This window comes from Schistocerca gregaria, chromosome 1 (genome assembly GCF_023897955.1).
Source record: "Schistocerca gregaria isolate iqSchGreg1 chromosome 1, iqSchGreg1.2, whole genome shotgun sequence".
NCBI lineage: Eukaryota > Metazoa > Arthropoda > Insecta > Orthoptera > Acrididae > Schistocerca > Schistocerca gregaria.
In genome coordinates this window covers 793,549,018-793,570,537 of record NC_064920.1, presented here as the reverse complement: position 1 = coordinate 793,570,537, position 21,520 = coordinate 793,549,018, and the positions used below count along the sequence as shown (strand labels likewise).

Here is a 21,520-nt window from a genome sequence, read left to right as displayed (position 1 = left end):
ATCCATAGATAACCAGAAGATATGTTATTTAATTGATGACATAAGAACCCATGAAATACAGTAAGTGAAGCATGTGAAAAAATATACAGACATCTAAAAAATGAGACTGACAGAAAGTGTTAAACAGCTAAGCAGGAATGGCTGAAAGATGAATGCAAGGATAACTAGGGGAAAGTAGATGCTGCCTACAGGAAAATTAAAGAGATTTTTGGAGGAAAGAATAGATGCTATACAAATATAAAGAGCTCATATTACAAGCTAGTACTAAGCAAAGAAGGGAAGGTTGAAGGCAGAAGGAACATATAGACAAGCTATACAAGGGAGCTGTATCACACCAGTCTCCAGACAGAAAGCTACAATCACAATATTCATTCAGATCCCACTTCTGTTTCTATTAATCCACCTCTGATTTTCAAATTTTCCTTATATAAGCAGTCACATTGTTTACCAATGTACAGTCTTTAACCTCCTGCTTTTTCTGAACACTTCTCTTTCATCTTTATCTCTCCTTGTCATCACAAAAGATAGTTCGCTCTCAGCATTTAATGATATGATCCAAAACAAGGCCCCTGGTGTAAATGACTTCCTGACACTTAAATCTATACTCGATGTTAACAAATTTCTCTTCTTCACAAACACTTTCCTTGCCATTACCAGCCTACATTTTATATCCCCTCTACTTTGACCATCATCAGTTATTTTGCTCCCCAAATAGCAAAACTCCTTTACTACTTAAAGTGTCTCATTTCCTAATCTAATTCCCTCAGCATCACCCGATTTAATTTGACTACATTCCATTATCCTTGTTTTGCTTTTGTTGATGTTCATACTTTCAAGACACTATCCATTCCATTCAACTGCTCTTCCAAGTCCTTTGCTGTCTCTGACAGAATTACAATGTCATCGGCGAACCTCAAAGTTTTTATTTCTTCTTCATGGATTTTAATACCTTCTCCGAATTTTTCTCTTGTTTCCTTCACTGCTTGCTCAATATACAGATTGAATAACATCGGGGAGAGACTACAACCCTGTTTCACTCCCTTCCCAACCACTGCTTCCCTTTCATGTCCCTCGACTCTTATAACTGCCATCTGGCTTCTGTACAAATTGTAAATAGGCTTTCACCCCTTGTAATTTACCCCTGCCACCTTCAGAATTTGAAAGACCAAATTCCAATCAACATTGTCAAAAGCTTTCTCTAAGTCTACAAATACTAGAAATGTAGGTTTGCCTCTCCTTACTCTAGCTTCTAAGATAAGTCGTAGGGTCAGTATTGCCTCACGTGTTCCAGTATTTATACTGAATCCAAACTGATCTTCCCCGAGGTCGGCTTCTACTAGTTTTTCCATTTGTCTGTAAAGAATCGGTGTTAATACTTTGCAGTCGTGACTTATTAAACTGATAGTTTGGTAATTTTCACATTTGTCAACACCTGCTTTCTTTGGGATTGGAATTATTATATTGTTCTTGAAGTCTGAGGGTATTTCACCTGTTTCATACATCTTGCACACCAGATGGTAGAGTTTTGTCAGGACTGGCTCTCCCAAGGTCGTCAGTAGTTCTAATGCAATGTTGTCTACTCTTGGAGCCTTGTTTCAACTCATATGTTTCAGTGCTCTGCCAAACTCTTCATGCAGTATTATATCTCCCATTTCATCTTCATCTACATCCTCTTCCATTTCCATAACATTGTCCTCAAGTACATCGCCCTTGTATAGATCTTCTATATACTCCTTACACCTTTCTGCTTTCCCTTCTTTGCTTAGAGCTGGGTTTCCATCTGAGCTTTTGATATCAATACAAGTGGTTCTCTTTTCTCTGAAGGTCTCTTTAATTTTCCTGTAGGCTGTATCTATCATACCGCTAGTGAGATAAGCCTCTACATCCTTACATTTGTCCTCTAGCCATGCCTGCTTAGTCATTTTGCACTTCCTGTCGATCTCATTTTTGAGACTTTTGTATTCCTTTTTGCCTGCTTCATTTACTGCATTTTTATATTATCTCCTTTTTTTTCAATTAAATTCAATATTTCTTCTGTCGCCCAAGGATTTCTACTAGCCCTCGTCTTTTTACCTACTTGATCCTCTGCTGCCTTCACTACTTCATCCCTCAAAGCTACCCATTCTTCTTCTATTGTATTTCTTTCCCCAATTCCTGTCAATTTTTCCCTTATGCTCTCCCTGAAACTCTGTACAACCTCTGGTTCTTTCAGTTTATCCAGGTCCCATCTCCTTAAATTCCCACCTTTTTGCAGTTTCTTCAGTTTTAATCTACAGTTCATAACCAATAGATTGTGGTCAGAATCCACATCTGCCCCTGGAAATGTCTTACAATTTAAAACCTGGTTCCTAAATCTCTGTCTTACCATTATATAATCTATCTGAAACCTGCCAGTGTCTCCAGGCTTCTTCCATGTATACAAACTTCTTTCATGATTCTTGAACCAAGTGTTAGCTATGAATAAGTTGTGCTCTGTGCAAAATTCTACCAGGCGGCTTCCTCTTTCATTTCTTACCCCCAATCCATATTCACCTACTGCATTTCCTTCTCTCCCTTTTCCTACTCTCGAATTCCAGTCACCCATGACTATTAAATTTTCGTCTCCCTTCACAATCTGAATAATTTCTTTTATTTCATCATACGTTTCTTCAATTTCTTCGTCATCTGCAGAGCTAGTTGGCACATAAACTTGCACTACTGTAGTAGGCGTGGGCTTCATATCTATCTTGGCCACAAATAATGCGTTCACTGTGCTCTGTTTGTAGTAGCTTACACGCATTCCTATTTTTTTATTCATTATTAAACCTACCTCTTCATTACCCCTATTTGATTTTGTATTTATAACGCAGTATTCACCTGACCAGAAGTCTTATTCCTCCTGCCACCGAACTTCACTAATTCCCACTATATCTAATTTTGACCTGTCCATTTCCCTTTTTAAATTTTCTACCCTACCTGCCCGATTAAGGGATCTGACATTCCACGCTCCGATCCATAGAACGCCAGTTTTTTTCTCCTGATAACGACATCCTCTGGAGTAATCCCCGTCCAGAGATCCAAATCGAGGACTATTTTACCTCCGGAATATTTTACCCAAGAGGACGCCTTCATCATTTAACCATACAGTAAAGCTGCATGCCCTCGGGAAAAATTATGGCCATAGTTTGCTTTCAGCCATTCACAGTACCAGCACAGCTAGGCCACTTTGGTTAGTGTTACAAGGCCAGATCAGTCGATCATCCAGACTGTTGCCCTTGCAACTACTGAAAAGGCTGCTTCCCCTCTTCAGGAACCACACGTTTGTCTGGCCTCTCAACAGATACCCCTCCATTGTGGTTGCACCTACGGTACGGCTATCTGTATCGCTGAGGCACGGAAGCCTCCCCACCAACGACAAGGTCCATGTTTAATGGGGGGGGGGAAGTTATTTATATCTCATACAAAAACCAGAGTGCAGTTGCATGAGTTGGAGGACATGAAAGGGAAGCAGTGGATGAGGGTAGGGTTGGGTTGTTTGGGGGAAGATACCAAACAATGAGGTCATCGGTCTCATCGGATTAGGGAAGGACGGGGAAGGATTGGCCATGCCCTTTCAAAGGAGCCATCCCAGCATTTGCCTGGAGCTATACAGGGAAATCATGGAAAACCTAAATCAAGATGGCCGGATGCAGGAATGAATTGTTGTCCTCCCAAATACGAGTCCAGTGTGCTAACCACTGTGTCACCTTGCTCGGTTTAGTGGATGAGAAGTGAGTGAAGCAGCATTGTAGTCCATCAGTCTATATATTCAGCAAGTAATAAAAGCAACCAAGGAGAAATTAGGGAAGGAGATTAAATTCCAGGAAAAAGAAACAAAAAATTTGTCATTTTCTGATGATATAATTCTGTCAGAAGTGGCGAAAGACTGGGAGGAGTAGATAAATTGAATGGATAGTGTCTTGAAAAGAAGATATAAGTGAACATCAACAAAAGTAAAACAAGTTTAATGGAATGTAGCCTTATAAAATCAGGCAAGTCGGAGAGAAATAGATTAGGAAATGAGACACAAAAAGTAGATCAATTTTGCTATTTGAACAGTAACTGGTTATGGTTAAAGTAGAGAGAATATTAAATGGAGGCTGGCTATAGTAAGAAAAACATTTTAAAAAAGAGAAAGTTCATAACATCTCCCATAAATTTAAGTGTTAGGAACTCTTTTCTGAAGGTACCTGTCTGGAAGGCACCCTGTACAGCAGTGATGCATTTATGATAAACGATCTAGACAAGAAGAGAATAGAAGCTTTTGAAATGGGGAAAAAAGAAATTTATGACACATCTTAAGGCATCAAGGACTCATCAGTGTGGTAACAGAAGTTAATGTGGAGCATAAAAACTGTAGACAAAGACCACAGGATGAATTCAGTAAACAGTTCAAATCAATGAAGGTTGCAATAATTACTCACAGATCAAGAGATTTGTACAGGATAGTCTAGTGTGGAGAGCTGTATCATACCAGTCTCCAGACTGAAAGCTAAAATCACAATATCCATTCAGCTCCCATTTCTATCCTATTAATCCACCTTTACTTCTCACTTTGTCCTTATATAAGCTGGCACCTTGTTTACCAATGTACAATCTTTAACCTCCTGCTTTTTCTGAAAACTTCTCCTTCATTTGCTTGATGTCTTCCTAAGAGACAGCCTCCATCCCTTCAAAGCTAATTATGTAAGTGTAAACCAGATATGGATCAAATTCAAAGATACAGTATTGACAGCAATAGATAGGTTCATACAACATAAATTAACAAGTAATGGGACTGATCCACCATGGTACACAAAACACATCAGAACACTGTTGCAGAAGCAATGAAAAAAGCATGCCAATTCAGAAGAATGCAAAATCCCAAAGACTGGCCAAGTTTCATGGAAGCTCAAAATTTAGTGTGGACGTCAATGTGAAATGCTTGTAATAGGTTCCACAATGAAACATTGTCTCAAAATACGGGAAAAAACCCAAAGAGATTCTGGTCATATGTAAAGTACACCCTTGGCAAAAAAACAGTCAATACCGTCACTGCGCGATAGTGATGGAAACGTTAATGATGATGGTGCCACTAAACAAAGTTACTAAATACAGTTTTCTGTAAGTCCTTCATGAAAGGAGATGAAGTAAATAACCCAGAATTCAAAACCAGAACAGCTGTTAGCATGAGTGACATAAAAGTAGATATCTTAGGTGTTGCAAAACAACTCAAATCACTTAAGAAAGGCAAATCTTCCAGTCCAGATGATATACCAATCAGGTTCCTTTCAGAGTATGCAGACACAATGGTGCCTCTCTTTGCAATCATATACAACTGCCTACTTGACGAAAGGTCTGTTTCTAAAGACTGGAAAGTAGCACAAGTCACACCAATATTCAAAAAAAGAAATAGGAGTAACCCATTGAATTATAGATCCATATCACTGACCTCAATTTGCAGTAGGATTTTGGAACATATACTGTACTCTAACATTATGAATCACCTTGAAGAAAATGACTTATTGATACATAACCAACATGGATTCAGAAAATATCATTCTTGTGCAACACAGCTAACTCTTTATTCCCATGAAATAATGAGTGCTGTTGACAAGGGATCTTCAGATTGATTCCATATTCCTAGATTTCTAGAAGACTTTTGATGCCGTTCCTGACAAGCAACTATTAATCAAATTGCATTCATATGGGGTATCATCTCAGTTGTGTGACTGGATTCATGATTTGCTCTCAGAAAGGTCATAGTTTGTAGTGATTGATGGTAAATCATCAAGCAGAACAGAAGTGATGTCTGGCATTCTGCAAGGAAGTGTAATAGGTCCTCTGCTGTTCCTGATTTACATAAATGATATAGGTGATAATCTGAGCAGCCTCCTTAGATTTTTTGCAGATGACACTGTAATTTACCGTCTAGTAAAATCATAAGATAATCAATTCCAATTACAAAATGATCTAGAGAGAATTTCTGTATGGTGCAAAAAGTGGCAATTCGCACTAAACAAATAAAAGTGTCAGGTCATCCATAAGGGCACTAAAAGAAATCTGATAAATTTAAGATATATGATATATCACAAAAATCTAAGGGCTGACAATTTGAATAAATACCTAAGAATTACAATTACAAGCAACTTCAATTGTAAAGAACACATAGATAATATTGTGGGGAAGGCGAAACAAAGGCTGTGCTTTGTTGGCAGAACACTTAGAAGCTGCGACAAACTCACTAAAGACACAGCCTATGTTACAGTTGTCCATCCTCTGCTGGAATATTGCTGAGCAGTGTGGGATCCTTACCAGGTAGGATTCACAGAGGACATTGAAAAAGTGGAAAGAAGGGCAGCTCGTTTTTTGTTATCGCACCATAGGGGTGAGAGCGTCGCTGATATCATACACGAGTTGGGATGGCAGTAACTGAAACAAAGGCGGTTTTCTTTGCGGCAAGATCTATGTACGAAATTTCAATCACAAACTTTCTATTCCAAATGCAAAAATATTTTGTTGACACCCACCTACGTAGGGAGAAAAGATCAAAAGATCATTATCATAAAATAAGATAAATCAGAGCTAGAATGGAAAGATTTAGGTGTTCCTTTCTTCAATGCATCGTTGGGGAGTGGAATGGTAGAGAAGTAGTATGAAAATCGTTCAATGAACTCTCTGCCAGGCATTTAAGTGTGAATTGCAGAGTAACCATGTAGACATAGATGTAGATGTAGATCTTTATCTCTCCTTGTTCTCATGAAAGGTAATTCACTCTCAGCCTGGAGTCTGGGTTGCCTGTACCCCCTTCCATCCCTTCCCAGATTATTCCTATCTCCTTCATGAGGAAGATCTAGATACAGTTTTTTTTTATTTTTTTAAATGCAATACTTGACATACACTTCAGAAGGTAAGTTCTTGTTAGCTATTCGATGTCAATGAAATTTTGATGTTTTATCAAGAGAATTTGACAAGATTTTTATCCATTGTTCATTACTAGGTGGGCATTCTGTTAGTAAAAGAGTGAATGGACTTTCAGACCATGATGCACAAATTTTAACACTAAAAGAGTTTTGTACTCTTATATATAATTACAAACTATGTAGATAAGCTAATCCAATGGCAATAGTTTTTTAAGCCTCAAAAGAGTGGCAGGTGTTTACAGTCCCAATAACATAGATGACAAATATAATGCTTTCCTTGACATATTTTTCATGCTCTTTCAAAGCTGCTTTCGATTATAATGTTCTAAACCAGGCTGCCTAGTGGGATATATCATGTAGAACAAATTCGGAATTATATCAAAATATTAAAAGTAGTCACAATTGAGTTACAGTAGCCCATTACAAACAGTACTGTAAGGTGCTTAAAAATTTTATTAGGAAGCCAAAGGGCATGTGGTAAGCAAACAGAACAGCTAATTCACAGGATAAAATTACAACCATATGGCCAGTTGTGAAGGAAGAGTCTGGTCAGCAGTACAAGACTGACGATATAAAGTCAGTTTGTAGTAAAAATATTTCTGTTACTAGTAAGTCAGATCTTTAATCAGCATTAAACAATCACTTCATGAGCATTTCTGGTGAATTAAATAAAAACTTAGTTTCTACAGGGAATCATATAGCTCCCTTGGAAAATGCCTTTCTGAGACTGATGTCTGAAATACTCCTCTATGATACCATCAATAATTAAATCACTGAAGACTAAGGACTCTCATGGATATGATGAGGTACCTATCAGAATATTGAAGTGCTATGCTGCACACGTTAGCCCTGTATTTAGCCATATTTATAATTTTTCCTTTAAGAATGGTCAGTTTCCTGAATGGTACTCAGAAGTAATGCCACTTTATAAAACATGAGAAAGGGATAATGTAGTAATTTTAGTCCTATTTCTATACCATCAGTGTTTGCGAAAGTTATTGAAAGGCTGTGTATGTAAGGATAATTGATCATTTTGTTTCAACTAATTTGCTACCAAATGCATAGTTCAGTCTTAGAGGTGGTTTAACAACTGAAAATTTTATGCCCCCTTTTCTCTGTGAGGTACTGGATGGATTAAACAAAAGGCTTCAAATGATAGGCATCTTTTTTGATTTAACAAAGGCATTTGATTGTGTTGATCACAAAATGTTGCTTCAGAAGTTGGACCATTATGGAATACCACGAGTGTTTCACAGTCAGTTCACTTTTTACTATAACTACAGGCACAGTGTTGAGAATGGCTATCATGCAGTGTCTGAATGGGGCATGGTTAAATGGGTGTGCTACAGGGCTCAGTGCTAGGGCCACTTCTGTTCCTTATTTGTATAAATAATATGCCCTCTAGTATTGCAGGCAGTTCTAAGATATTTCTGTTTGCTGATGACACTAGCTTGGTAGTAAAGAATGGTGCTGTTCACGACATAAGTTCCTGGCTTGTAGAAAATACACTAACACTAAATTGCAGTAAGACTCAGTTTTAGAATTTCTAACACACTATTAAACAAAACCTGATGATTTAATTTCACAGAACGGGCATATGATTATCGCAACTGAACACTTCTAATTTTTAGGTGTTTTGTTCAATAGTAAACTGTTGTGGAAAGCCATGTTCAGGCTGTTGTTCAAAGACTTAATGTTGCCATTTTTACTATTCGAATGGTGTCTGAAGTAAGTGATAGTTCAATGCAAAAAGTTGTCAACTTTGCTTATTTCCACTCACTTATGATGTATGGTATTATATTTTGGGGTAACTCTTCCCATTCTCAAAGGATATTTTTGACTCAGAAACGAGTGGTTTGGGCAATAAGTGGTGTATGTTCGCGAAACTGTTGTCGACCCCTGTTTATTAGTCTGGGTATTCTGACATTGGCCTCTCAATACACACACACATATATATCAAACTTGGTAAGCCTTGGAATCTTTGTTTTTAATATATTTTTCCCCTTGTGGAAGTTTCTTTATATATAAATAAAATAGAAAGAAACTTCCACATGGGAAAAATATATTAAAAACAAAGATTCCAAGACTTACCAAGCGGGAAAGCGCCGGCAGACAGGCACATGAACAAAACACACAAACACACACACAGAATTGCTAGCTTTCGCAACCGATGGTTGCTTCTTCAGGAAGGAGAGGGAAAGACGAAAGGATGTGGGTCTTAAAACCTCTCCCTCCCTCTCCTTCCTGAAGAAGCAACCATCGGTTGCGAAAGCTAGCAATTCTGTGTGTGTGTTTGTGTGTTTTATTTATGTGCCTGTCTGCCAGCGCATCGGTCACTCCTCCTATTCTATCAATTAAGCTGATTCCTGTGTTATATTGTTGATTGCATTTACATAAACTTGTGTATTGGCTTTTCTTGGGTTCATAAATATTCTATTTTATCTGCTATTACTTGTAATGTAAAGTACTGACATGTTCCATAACCTTGGAAATTTGCTCCTCAACTCGGTCCTATTGAACCAGAGATGTAAAATAAAATAAATAAAAAATTTCCTTTGAAACAGTACATAGTAACCCTGCATCAGCTTCCACACAGATTTTCATAAGGGCATATGCATCAACCAGCCACCTTATGAAATTAACCATTAAATTGTGACCAATGACAAAATTTACCACTGAGTGGACAGAATATGAATCTAACAAAAACTTGGTTAGCTTGCATGTTTCCTCCCAACCCATTCTGTTTGGATCCTGATGCCAAACACCTACATCCAGTAACTGCCTAATTGATAACTGCCCCTTCAACACATGATTGCATCTTACAATCCCCCAGGCATCTATCTGAAACCTGTCCTCCTCTTTCTCTCCCAAAAACTTCTTCATTTCTCATTATTTCATTCTGGCCCCCTCATACATCTTCTTCCAGTGCTGTCCCTCAGTTATGCCCTTCACCCATAACTCCACCTTTTCACCACCTATTGCTTCACCATATAATAACACACTGCTCTCTCTTGTATCATATTCCTAGCATCTTCTACTGCTGTCAAACCCATTCATTGCTCTTGCGTCTCTCTTCCTTTCACCCTCACTTCCCTCCACTATTCTAGCTCATCTCACCAGTTTCACTACTCAACACATAATCTGGTTATGTATATCAGAGCTACTATGCTACTGTTCTTGCTTCTGTGCTTATCTACTTAATTTTTCATCATAAAGTGAATCCGTTACTTTCATGCATTTCACTGTTTACATTCCTCCTACATTTTTTGCAGCATCAGATAAATAAAAAACTAAATAAATAGTTTGTGTCTGGACATGAGTGTGTTAAGAACATTGATCTGAGATAGAATTACATGAAAAGTGAGTTACAACTGTTGCAATAATGAAGTGTACATCATTTATTAACTAAAGTGTTGTGACAGCCATTTAAATTCTTTTACCCCTGATAATATATTAAACAAATGTACTTGAAGGTGACACAAAAGTACCTCTCTCTATGTATTTATCTGGAGTGTGTGTGTGTGTGTGTGTGTGTGTGTGTGTGTGTGTGTGTGTGGGAAGGGGGGGGGGGGGGTTGCACACATGATGGCATGTATCTCTGGAGCATATTAATAACGTTTTAATTATCACAGCAAAAAATAAAGTTATGTAATAATAATAATAATTATTATTATTATTATTTTTGCAGACACATGACACACAATCCTGATACACATTGAAGTTGCCATGCTCTAGTACCACAGCATGTTACTCAATGAAATTAAGACAAAGATGTGCAACTCAATGAAAAACTGGAGTATTATGCAGTAATTTGATTTCTGCTTTTAGAAAAGAACAGTGCTGCAATGATTTATTCTGAGTTGGTGGAATTATACAACTTCAATCCCCCATCATACAGTACAGAGAGTAGATTTCATTGACATTTCCAATGTAGTCAAACAAGTCTGAATGTTGAAGAAGGAAGTGACAGACCACCTCTGTGTGAAGACCTGGGAAGCACAAGAGAATTGGAGCACCTGGTGCTCTAAGACTGATGAACCATAATGAAGTAAAAGGGGAAAAAGTGAAAAATCAGATATGAATCAGTTTTCAGCATCTTCGATGGCATTTTGAATGTAACAAAGGTTGCCAGTTGTTGGATTTCATGGATGTTCACATGTATTCAAAAACTCCACCAAGCAAAGGTAAAAGTGGAACTGTGCCAGACTCATATAGACAACTTATTTAGCTCCTTAATGAACATGAATAAGTATTGTAGTATAATTCGAACTTCAAAACAAAACTGTGAAGCAAGCAGTTTGAAGTGGATTCATCACAGCCAAAAATACTGAAGACTTAAAATCATCAGGAATGTGATGCTAGGTGTTTGTTTGGGATTGCCGTAATGTGGTGCTAATAGATTATGCTCATAGGGAGCAAATAACTATGGAACATTGCTACCTAAATCTGCTGATGATGTTTCTGTAAGCTGTCAAGGTGCACAGCAGGAAGCTCTCCAATCCACAGTAATGCTGTAGCTCATACTGCCCAAGATACAGTCACAGATGCTGCTCCTTTGTGCTAGAAAATTTTGTCTTACACCTCGTGTGCTCCTTATATAACACCTAGTGAATTTCTCTGCTTTCCTCAGATAAAGAAACAGGCATTTCCCCAATAATGATGATGTGCTTTTTGAGCTAGAACATTTCTCAAATATACGAGATGCAGTATTCTGCAGTAAAGCTCTCCACCAAGACATTCATCTTTGGGAAAAAAAGTGTTGCATGGAAGGGTGAAAACGTTGAGAAAAACTAACACTTTTACCAAGTTTCATGATCATGATTTTTTCAGGTGATAATTAAAACTCTATGAGTATCTGTTTTATTTTTCATCAGTGGTCAAAGTGTTTCTTTGGTTGTATGAAGTTCTTCATACCTTATGTACTTTACCCAGGAGTGAACAACGGTTGGCGCAGGCAAAAGTGTTCCATTGAGGCATGAGAGATCTCCAACTTCCTCTGCGTAATGATATGTACCAGTGTCATATGAAGAGAAATCTTTATTCCCTTGCTCCATTGAATCTGTTATTAATATCCTGTTTACAGTACTTGCTGCATGCAAAGATGTGTCATTTTCATCCATTTCTTGTTCAGCATATTCCCCTTCAGATTGCTTCGTTCTGTATACAGTGTGAGGAAAATGATGAGGTCCAAGGTTTTCATATTTCTTAAAGTGGATTTTGTCTTCAAAACCATCTTTTTCAATAGGCTTATTTTGTAAGTGATTTTGCTTCAATAAAGGACCTGTTGCAAATGGGAGCAGTATATTATCTACATTTTGATTAAAGTCTTTTTGTTCTTCATTTTGCATTTTAAGAAAATTATCATCTTTGAGATAATCTGAGTTATCCTGTTCCATCTTTTCAATTGCTGTAATATTACTGGTTGTATGTTCTGGTTTTTCTGAAGATGAAGTAATAAAGTCAGTCTTGGAAACATTTTTTAATACATCCATCTCTGGACTAACTGTGCTGTTATTGAAGTCAGGTGAACTGTGTGTTGTATTCTCTTTATGAGGATCTGTAAAAGAAGTAATATTAGTTTGTGGTGTTCCTGCAAGTTTTCTTGCCAGTTTTCTCTTTCTCTCTTTCCTATACCTCCTTCTTAGGCGCTCATTTTTCTTTCTTTGTTTTCTTTTATCTCTGTCTTGCAATTTGAGTCTCAGTCTCTTCCTCCTTCTCTCTTCTTTATTTTTCTTCCTCCTTCTTCTTTCTGTAGCAGTTTTACTGTTCCTGTTCTGTTTTCTATTGTGATGTGCTGATGTGTGATTCAACTTTTCAACTGGTATTGGAGTTGTAGATGAATTATTGCCACTGTATGCCTTCAAAAGCTTTAACCTTTTCCTTCTTTGCTTCTTTCTGGCAAAATTCATTTTACTTCGTGAATCTTCTGAAATGGTAAAACAGTCTCAATTTAGTTTAAGTCAAAAAAGTCCCATATATTTCTTAATTACTAAAATTCAGAGGTTGTTCATTACAAGGTGTTCTGTATGCTTGTTCCAATTTGATAATATAATTTTCTTTTTACTGTCAGTGTTTCTTTAATTTAATGTTACATGTTAGTATTGAATTTTAATTGCTGTCTAAATATATCTGACTTAACAGTCACAGAAACCAATATAACTGCAGGTACATTACCTTCATTTGCATATGTATTGTTTTCCACATTCCTCAAACCACTGGCTGAAGGTGTCTTAAGTTGAGTGTTTTCTGTGTTAAGAGAAAGAACATCCCAGCTGTAAGTAAGCAAGCACATTCCAGTACGTTACTTAATAGTTATAGATGAGCATATAATAGTGTTCATCACTGAAACAATACATTAAGAAATACAAATACAAGATGTCATAACAACAAAAATAATTAATGTTTGACAATGTAAAGTAATGAGACAGATAAAAAAAAGTCTGATCACCAAGCAGCAGGAGGAGAACACACATATAAAAAAGGTTTTAGGTACGTAAGCTTGCAGACCCACTGGCTCTTTCTTCCGACAGAAAGGTTAAAGTGTGAGGAAGAGGGGTGAAGGTGTAGGACTAGAGAGGTTTAGGGAAATACTTAGAGCTCAGAAAAATCACCCAGAACCCTGGGGCAGGAGAGACTTACCAAATGGAATGGGAAAGAAAGACTCTAGCCATTTTCCTAAATATTTCTAGTCCTTTTCCTTCACCCCTCTTCCTTACCCTCCAAACCATCAGATGGAAGAAGGAGCCATGTCTTCTAAAGCTTGCATTCCTAAAACCTTTTTTATATGTGTGTTTCCTGCCACTGCTTGGTGAGTAGATTTAGTATATATTCAAGTAATAAATAAAATATGTTGTAAGGGAGACACACAAAAACTGAAGACAATCAAGTTAGTATGTTACTTATAAATTGTATGACTGATTGCCTGACTTCCATAAGATAACTGGTCATTTTCTGGTGACTGCTGGCTTACTGGCAAGTTAATTACATGCCATTAGTTTAACTGGAGTAAGAAGCACTTGCACTCGCTACATCTTTATGTTGTTGATATCTTATACACTAGGTAATCAAGAATAATGTTTGTAAATTGAGTGATGCATATGTTTTGGCAACTGATGCATGTGCAATAGCCTCAGCAGTGTAATTAACACAGTCAACAGCTATAAACAAAAGGAGCTTGTTTATAACATTTCATGTATATTTTGGCTGTACTCTATCCTATTGGATTACTTGCATCCCCATCGGTCACGAATAACCTAAACTGATCAACAATTAATCACAATGGATCCCAATGAATCTGAATTTTGTCATCATCCATTTCAATATAAATGAAAAATGCACCAGTTCAAAGTACCTGTCTCAGTTTCTCTGTAAACATTTATTTCATGTTCACTGTGTTCATCAGTCAATCATTACAGCAGATATCATCTGCATGAATCATCAACCCATTAAAAGTATTCTCTCAGCTACCATACAATATACTTACACTGTAATAAATATTGCAGATGGTCTGGCAACCATATTGAACTCTACCATTCTGAATAGTTATTCCAAGTTTATTGTGTCAGCTATTGTACTAATATTTTAAAAATGTTCAAACAACTTTGTCAGGTGTGCTTTACTTATGGATTTGGAAATCTTTGAATACTGTAACTGCACATTTCTGCAGCTGTTCAGTACAGCACAAAATATATTACTCAGCAGACATACAGTTCACTTAAATGAATACTTAATGTAATCAGATAGTTAAATTCTACTCTCCAAGTGGTGGCAGGAAGACATACTATAGAAGAAGTTATATACATGTGTGTTTCGTGCCATTGTTTGGTAAATAGATTTTTATCTTCCAATTACGTTATATTGTCAAAAATTGATTATTTTTGTTTTTATAAACTAATACTTGAGTAGCTGCAGCTGTATTGCAAAAAAGGTAACAGTATAAAGGGCAAGCAAGAAGTTCTCATTCAAAGGCCATACATTCCAGAATTGGTATGTCAGTCAGCCAAAATCACCATGAACATTGAGGCAATCATCCCACCAACATATTTAAAGATACTCATCTGGTAAAACACAATGTCCTGCTGTGTGACAAAGTCTATAATTGCCTGCTACACATCCTCATATTACAAGAATTGTCAAACCTTCAAAGCATTTTCTGAGGGATCAAAGGCACTATAATCACATGGGGAGAGATAGCACTATAGGGCAGGTGCTTGAGTGTCTCCCATTTGAGTTGGTAGGCCTCCCAGATTGATCGGTGTATTGTGTGAAATTGCAATCAGCATGGAACTTGGTGCACCATTCGACAACAGTGGTTTTCAACAGACATGCTGCCCCATGTACATTCTTCATTCTCTGATGATGTCTATCAGTGATTGTCCTTCTGCAGCCAATAAAAGAATAACAGCATGTTGGTCCTGTTTGGACACATTTGGTGATAACATCACATAACAGAGCAGGTTGACCCCCATCATCCTATTTTGTATGCATTTCTGTTCCATGTATTAAGGTCTATATGAAATTTTCTTTTCAAAATTATGATGTTACAGTTTCTACATTAAGCACGTATCACCCAAATTATCAGAATGGTAGAAATAATTCACTCCCCCCCCCCCCCCCCCCCCACACACACAAACACCATACACACACAGAACTTCATTATTCAGAGCATACAGTTTGTTGTCTTAGCTGCAGTGAACTAATTAGTTACATCAGAAATAATGGCCATCAAAAGGCATCAAAATTATAAAATTTCATACATGTAGCCATAGGGAAAATCTAATGAACTAATAGATAAATTCGGAAGGAAAGACCTCTTTAAAATTAAAGAGTTATTTTTCCTCTTTTCAGTAAAGTATTTAAATTAACCCAAACTTAATTAGTTAAAAAGATATTGTTAATTAAAGATTTCACATGGTGAAAACTCCCAGTGCCAATGACAGCCAACCTGCTTTAAATTTCCAGGATCTGTTGATATACTTTTGATCATCTGATTTTTGTGAATGTATTGACATCCATATTAATGAACAAGGGTTCTTAATTAAAACATAAATTTTTAACATGCAAGATGGGTCACATGGTCATAAACCCACGATTCCCACTAAATAAGCATAAATTAATAATGTATATTTTAATAAATACTGCACATGATAAATAATATAAAAACGAAATATATGATGACAAAATCAATAGACAATAAAAAATGGACTTTATGATCTTTAGAATTTGTAAACTATTGTAGATTACAGAAGTTGAACCATATCCTAGAATGAGTCCTTATAAGGTCAAAGCGTACACCAGTTCAGTCTGTCTAGTCAGTCTGCTTTTAGTTTTCAGCCTGTGCTCTCACTTATACTGTTCAATGTCATTCTATTCTTTTCATTCACAGCCTTTGGATGGTATAGCTAGTCTGTTGTTTAGCCCAGCCTTGGGAACCTTTTGAGTTGCATCTCCATTTGTGCAAGCCAGGCTAAGAGAACTTGTTTTATAAAAATGAGCTACAGACAATCAAAATATGTGTTGGATCAATTGAACAATTTTTGTGACTAATAGCAGTTCTGTGACTTTTTCTACTTCCGTGCATTTAAGACAATGTTTGGTCACTTCATCTATACTTTGTGCTCTTTTACTATTTGGTGAAATAAGGACTATTATGATCCACATATGTCCATAGTAACTACTGGCATGTAAACATTATTAGATACTGTAAGAGAACTGGTCATCAGCAGCAGAATCTTCAAGACATGATTAAAGATTGATGAACTTTAAAGAGAAACTTCTGGCTAGCCATTTTAAGGATAAATCCTACTACAGCACTTTTGGGTGGTGAACCAACGAACTTCACAGCTACCAACACTTATTTGAAATAGGCAGAACTAGTTTGTGTGACAGTCACTGTAGTCCACATTTCTGCATTTGTCACACATTTGTCAGAAATACAGTCATGCCACATTAATCCATTGCCTACACATTGCCACTTGTATACCTACACAGAATTTGTGCTATGTTGCTTATACACTGCAGCAATGCCCTAAAACACAAACTTTTTGATTGCCCCTTAAAATATGGTACAAGAAGTCTTTTCTGTTGAGTTGGACACCACTGCAGGCTACTTCTGTAAATTATTCCAGCAATGATTATAACTAGTGCTAATCTACTCAAGCTAATAATCATGCAAAGTTCTTTTAAACTAATAGAATGCTCTCAAATAGAAACTTTTTCATTGAGACTTGCAATATTGTACGAGAAGTTTTTTCTTTTGTGTTGGACACAACTGCATGCTAATTCTGTAAATTATTCTAACAATGATTATAACTAGTGCTAATCTACTCATGCTAATAATCACAGGAAGTTCTAAACTACTTTACATATTTTTATGTATATTAGAAGTAAGACAGTCACTGTCTCTCTTCTGCTACTTAAGTACTGTTTTATCTACAGCCTGTACTTCAAATAAAGCAGTTATGTAACTTTGTATAGAATACCAATTGCCTATAAAAGTGAAATGAAATTTACATCCCAGAGTTCAAATATACTGACAAATTAGAGAGAGGGTGGCTGATGAGGTTTTATTCAGTTTTAGTATTTGTGATTTTCAGTTTATTGTACTATATCAGCTGGTAACCTACCGTTAATTCTAAGTTAATCTTGTTTGTTATTTAACACAAATATCATTAGGGAGTATAATATGGAGTGTACTGACATGCAAGTGTAACAGCCCCTAGGTCCATAAAGAGCCTTCTGCAAGCTGTTCAGTTAGCAGCTTTACACAATATCCTTACCTGCTGGGCAGGTCATTTATACATATTATAAACAGTAATGGCCCAAACACTGATCCTTGGGGAACACCTCTAGTGACATTCAGTAACTGTCACTTTTGACCGTTGTAGCTTACAGTTTGCTTTCTGTTACTGATATGATTTAATGAGGAAGAGTTCCAGATCCCTAATGCCATAACACCATACTGGGTACTGTGAACAGTAAACCCAACTTTTTTAACACAGTGATCCTGGGTTTAAGAGTATGACCCAGAAATGAAGTTCCAGTCACCACAATGGAAGCATCTGTCATGCCCAACGCCCCAAAAAAAATGAGGCAGTTCTGCAGCAATGTGAAAGTCAAGCCGACTCTCTTTTTGACTCCAATGATGTGGTCTCATCATGAGTACCCCCCAGAAGGTACTAATGTCACTAAGGAGTACTAGAAAGAGGCTCTGCACCACCTTCGTGAAGCAGTGAGACACAAGTGGCAAGACTTGTGGGCAGCCAGCAGTTGACACCTTCACCACAATAATGCATCCACTCTTTGATCTCAATTAATTCAGATTAATTAATTCTCACAACTGTGTTTTGTCAGCCTCCCTATTTCCCTGACCTACCATTGAGTGACATGGCTTTCCTGTAAACACATGCCACATCAGTGTTCTTGGAAGAGAGCTGTGGCAGTGATGTGGCAATGTTGTTGTTCCTATGCAGTGATTTGTGAAGATGGAAAAAAATCATGATTTGAGGAGTGATTAAGTACTTTGTAAGGAAAGGTATGAAAGCAAAGGACATTCAGGCCAATTTATAGAATACACTGGAGGACTCTGCTTTTTCATATTCAACTATTGCCAAGTGGAAAACTGAATTTAATTTTGGTCGGAAGAGCTTAGGTGATGATCTGCACAGTGATTGGCCAAGGTGCATTGCTCATGCTTGCCAGACATCATTTGAAAGGGTACATCACACTTTAACAGAAAAATTAGAAATGAAAAAATTATCTGCAAGATGAGTGCCGCGACTCTTGATGCTGGATCAAGAACGCATGAGAATGGACATATTGGACCAATGTTTGGCCTGCTTGAGGAGAAATGAACAAAATGTTTTTTGGCGGTTTGTGACCACAGATGAAACTTGGGTGCACTACTGTACCCCAGAGACAAAATAACAGTCAAAGCAGAGGGAAAATGTTGATTCTCTGCCACCAAAGAAAGCAACAATTCCTTTGGTGGGAAAGGTCGTGGCATCACTGTTCTGTGATGTGAAGGTGATTCTGTTTGTAGATTATCTCCTCACTGGGCAAGCAATTACTGGAGAATACTGTGCTAACCTTCTGAACAAGTGGCGATAAAAGGTATGTGGAAAAAGGCCAGGTTTAGCAAGGAAGAAAGTCATCTTACTTCAAGACAATGTGCGCCCACACACACATGCCATCACCATGGCAAAATAAAATGAACTAAGGTATGAATTGTTGCCACACCCACTTTATTCACCTGACAAGGCTCCGTCAGATTTCCATATCTTCCCAAAACTGAAAATTTTTCTTGGTGGGTGAAGATTCACTTCAAATGAACAATTGATAGCCGGAGTTGACAACTATTTTGCAAGCCTGGAGGAAACTCATTTTTGAGATGGGATCAAGGCACAGGAACATCATTGGACCAATTGAATTAATTTACAAGGAAACTACATTGAAAAATAAAAAAGTGATGTATGTATTTTTTTCTATTCTGTTCTAAGAACTTTTCAAGCCACCCTCGTATTTTATTTTCACAGTGATTCCCTTAAGTATTCTCCTTTTAAATGGTGAATATTTCGTAGTTTAATTTTACTTAAGTTGTTTTAATAAAAACTATTGCTTTCAGGGTCAATGACAAAGTTTTTCATCTTAGGTCATGCGCTTATTTTCTGTTTGATCATTAAGTTTTTTCTTTACTTTTATCAAGAACTTTATTTTTTGTTTTTCATAATTGCTATTTAATAATTGATTCTGGAGTTTTCATTAAATGAGAACCTTTTTATTTAAGTGTTAATGATTATAATTGTGACTGAAACTATCTCATTTTATATCTTTTGTTTACATATTTCTTGTGTAGTTATTTCTTATAGAGAGGATTATATGCCTGTTGAAAAGAACATAAATTGTTCTATTATTATTCTTTTAATATTTATTCTTTCAATTGATTTTTTAATTATTAGTCCACATTTAATTAGAATTTTATTAGGTTGAGATGGTTTAAGATTAGTTTCTTACTGTTCGATTATCTGTTACCAAAATGCAAAGTCATATAGTGCAGGTATACTGAGTGCTTTATCAAGTCTTATTGGTGATGTTGCCAGTTTAAATTCTATTGTTTGGCTATTAAATTATTTTTTTTATTATGATTTTATTTCTAATTCTTCTGAAGTAAAACTTAATACCATATGAATTGCTTTGGCAGCTGCAAACAGACACAAATTCCTTTTCTCTCTTGACATTTTGCAGCTATAGTGGCTCCTACTCCTGCATCTACTTTGACTCATTTATCAACTCTTATTACTGATGGTGTTTATTCATTAATTCACTTTAGAAAAATACTTGATACTGATAACTGTGTTTGGCTTTTATTATTAATTGGTTGTGTAACTGTATTTATAGCAGGTCTTGGAGCAAATTTTGATTTTGATTTAAAGAAGATCATTGCTCTTCCTACTTTAGGCCAGCTTGGATTCTCCTGCTGAACAGGTTCAGAATGGCCAACAGTGCCAACCAACTTCTGTGCCATCTTCAGCCCAAAGGCATCATCAGATATGGAGCAGCATGGGGTCAGCACACTGCTCTGCTGGGCATTTCAATTTTTGGGAACATGGAGCTGCTACTTCCCAATCAAGTAATTCCTCAGATGGTTTCACAAGGGCTGAGTGCCCCTGCTTGCCAACAGTGCAGACTGCTAGCCAACAGTGCAACTTCAGAGCCATCATGGACTGTCACTCATTCAAGTGCTAGCAGTGCTCAATGGTGAACCAGTATCCACCTTGGATTGATAACAAGAATATTGGCAATACAGTATCCAAAGCTTGTTTCTTTCCTTTGTTGAGTTACATATTATTTAAGGCATTATTGTTTACATCTGCAGGTTCAATAACTCATATCTGAAAAAAGTCTTGAGATATTCATTTTATGGGTTCTGTTGTGAATTTTATGTCTTTAACTTCAATTTGTTTTAATATTTCAATAATTTCTCCACTTGGTTTACCTTTTTTAGCTAATTTTTATTCAAAGAGTGTAATTTTTTAGGTGGTTTGTTTATGATGAATTAATCGTTTAATTTTTTTATGCTTCTTTTCCACTGATTTAATAGGTTGTACTTCTTTCATTTATTTTATTATTAAGTGTCTGGTGATAATTTTTATTCAACTTTTGCTTTCAGTGCCAGGGGTTATTGCTTGTACATTCTTTTCCTCATAATTTATTTTCTTTAAATATGATATCATTTCTTAGTTTTTAATAATTACAATTGGTAGAATTAATAAAATTTTTACATACTTTATTAATGTGGTTATGGTAGTAAAAAAAACGAAGGTAGGATTTTATTTGGGCTATTTTGTAATTCAACATGGCTCCTTCTGCTTGTATGTTGATGCAGCTCTAATTTATGGACAAAATGCTTTTAGGCTAACCTTAATTATGACGATTTATGATCCAAAATGATTGCCTTCACTCCACCACCCCTGTACTGCTTTCCTATTGGTGAGATTTGACTCGTGTACCACCATCATTGCCGGACGGAGTAGCCGAGTGGTTCTAGGTGCTACAGTCTGGAACTGCGTGACCGCTACAGTCACAGGTTCGAACCCTGCCTC

At 36.7% G+C, this 21,520-nt stretch overlaps 1 protein-coding gene across 5 annotated transcripts in view; it reads right to left on the bottom strand.

The window, feature by feature from the left end:
* LOC126269881 (uncharacterized) overlaps positions 1-21,520 on the bottom strand; it is a 324,469-nt gene that overhangs the window by 57,081 nt on the left and 245,868 nt on the right. For 3 of the 5 annotated variants that reach the window (XM_049974025.1, XM_049974027.1, XM_049974029.1), the window contains 2 exons: positions 13,095-13,192; positions 11,835-12,846 (listed from right to left, as the gene is read on the bottom strand). In XM_049974025.1, coding sequence (XP_049829982.1) covers positions 11,835-12,846; positions 13,095-13,192 — 1,110 coding nt within the window. The remainder of the gene's footprint in view (positions 1-11,834; positions 12,847-13,094; positions 13,193-21,520) is intronic. The other 2 variants (XM_049974026.1, XM_049974028.1) reach the window with 1 other exon arrangement.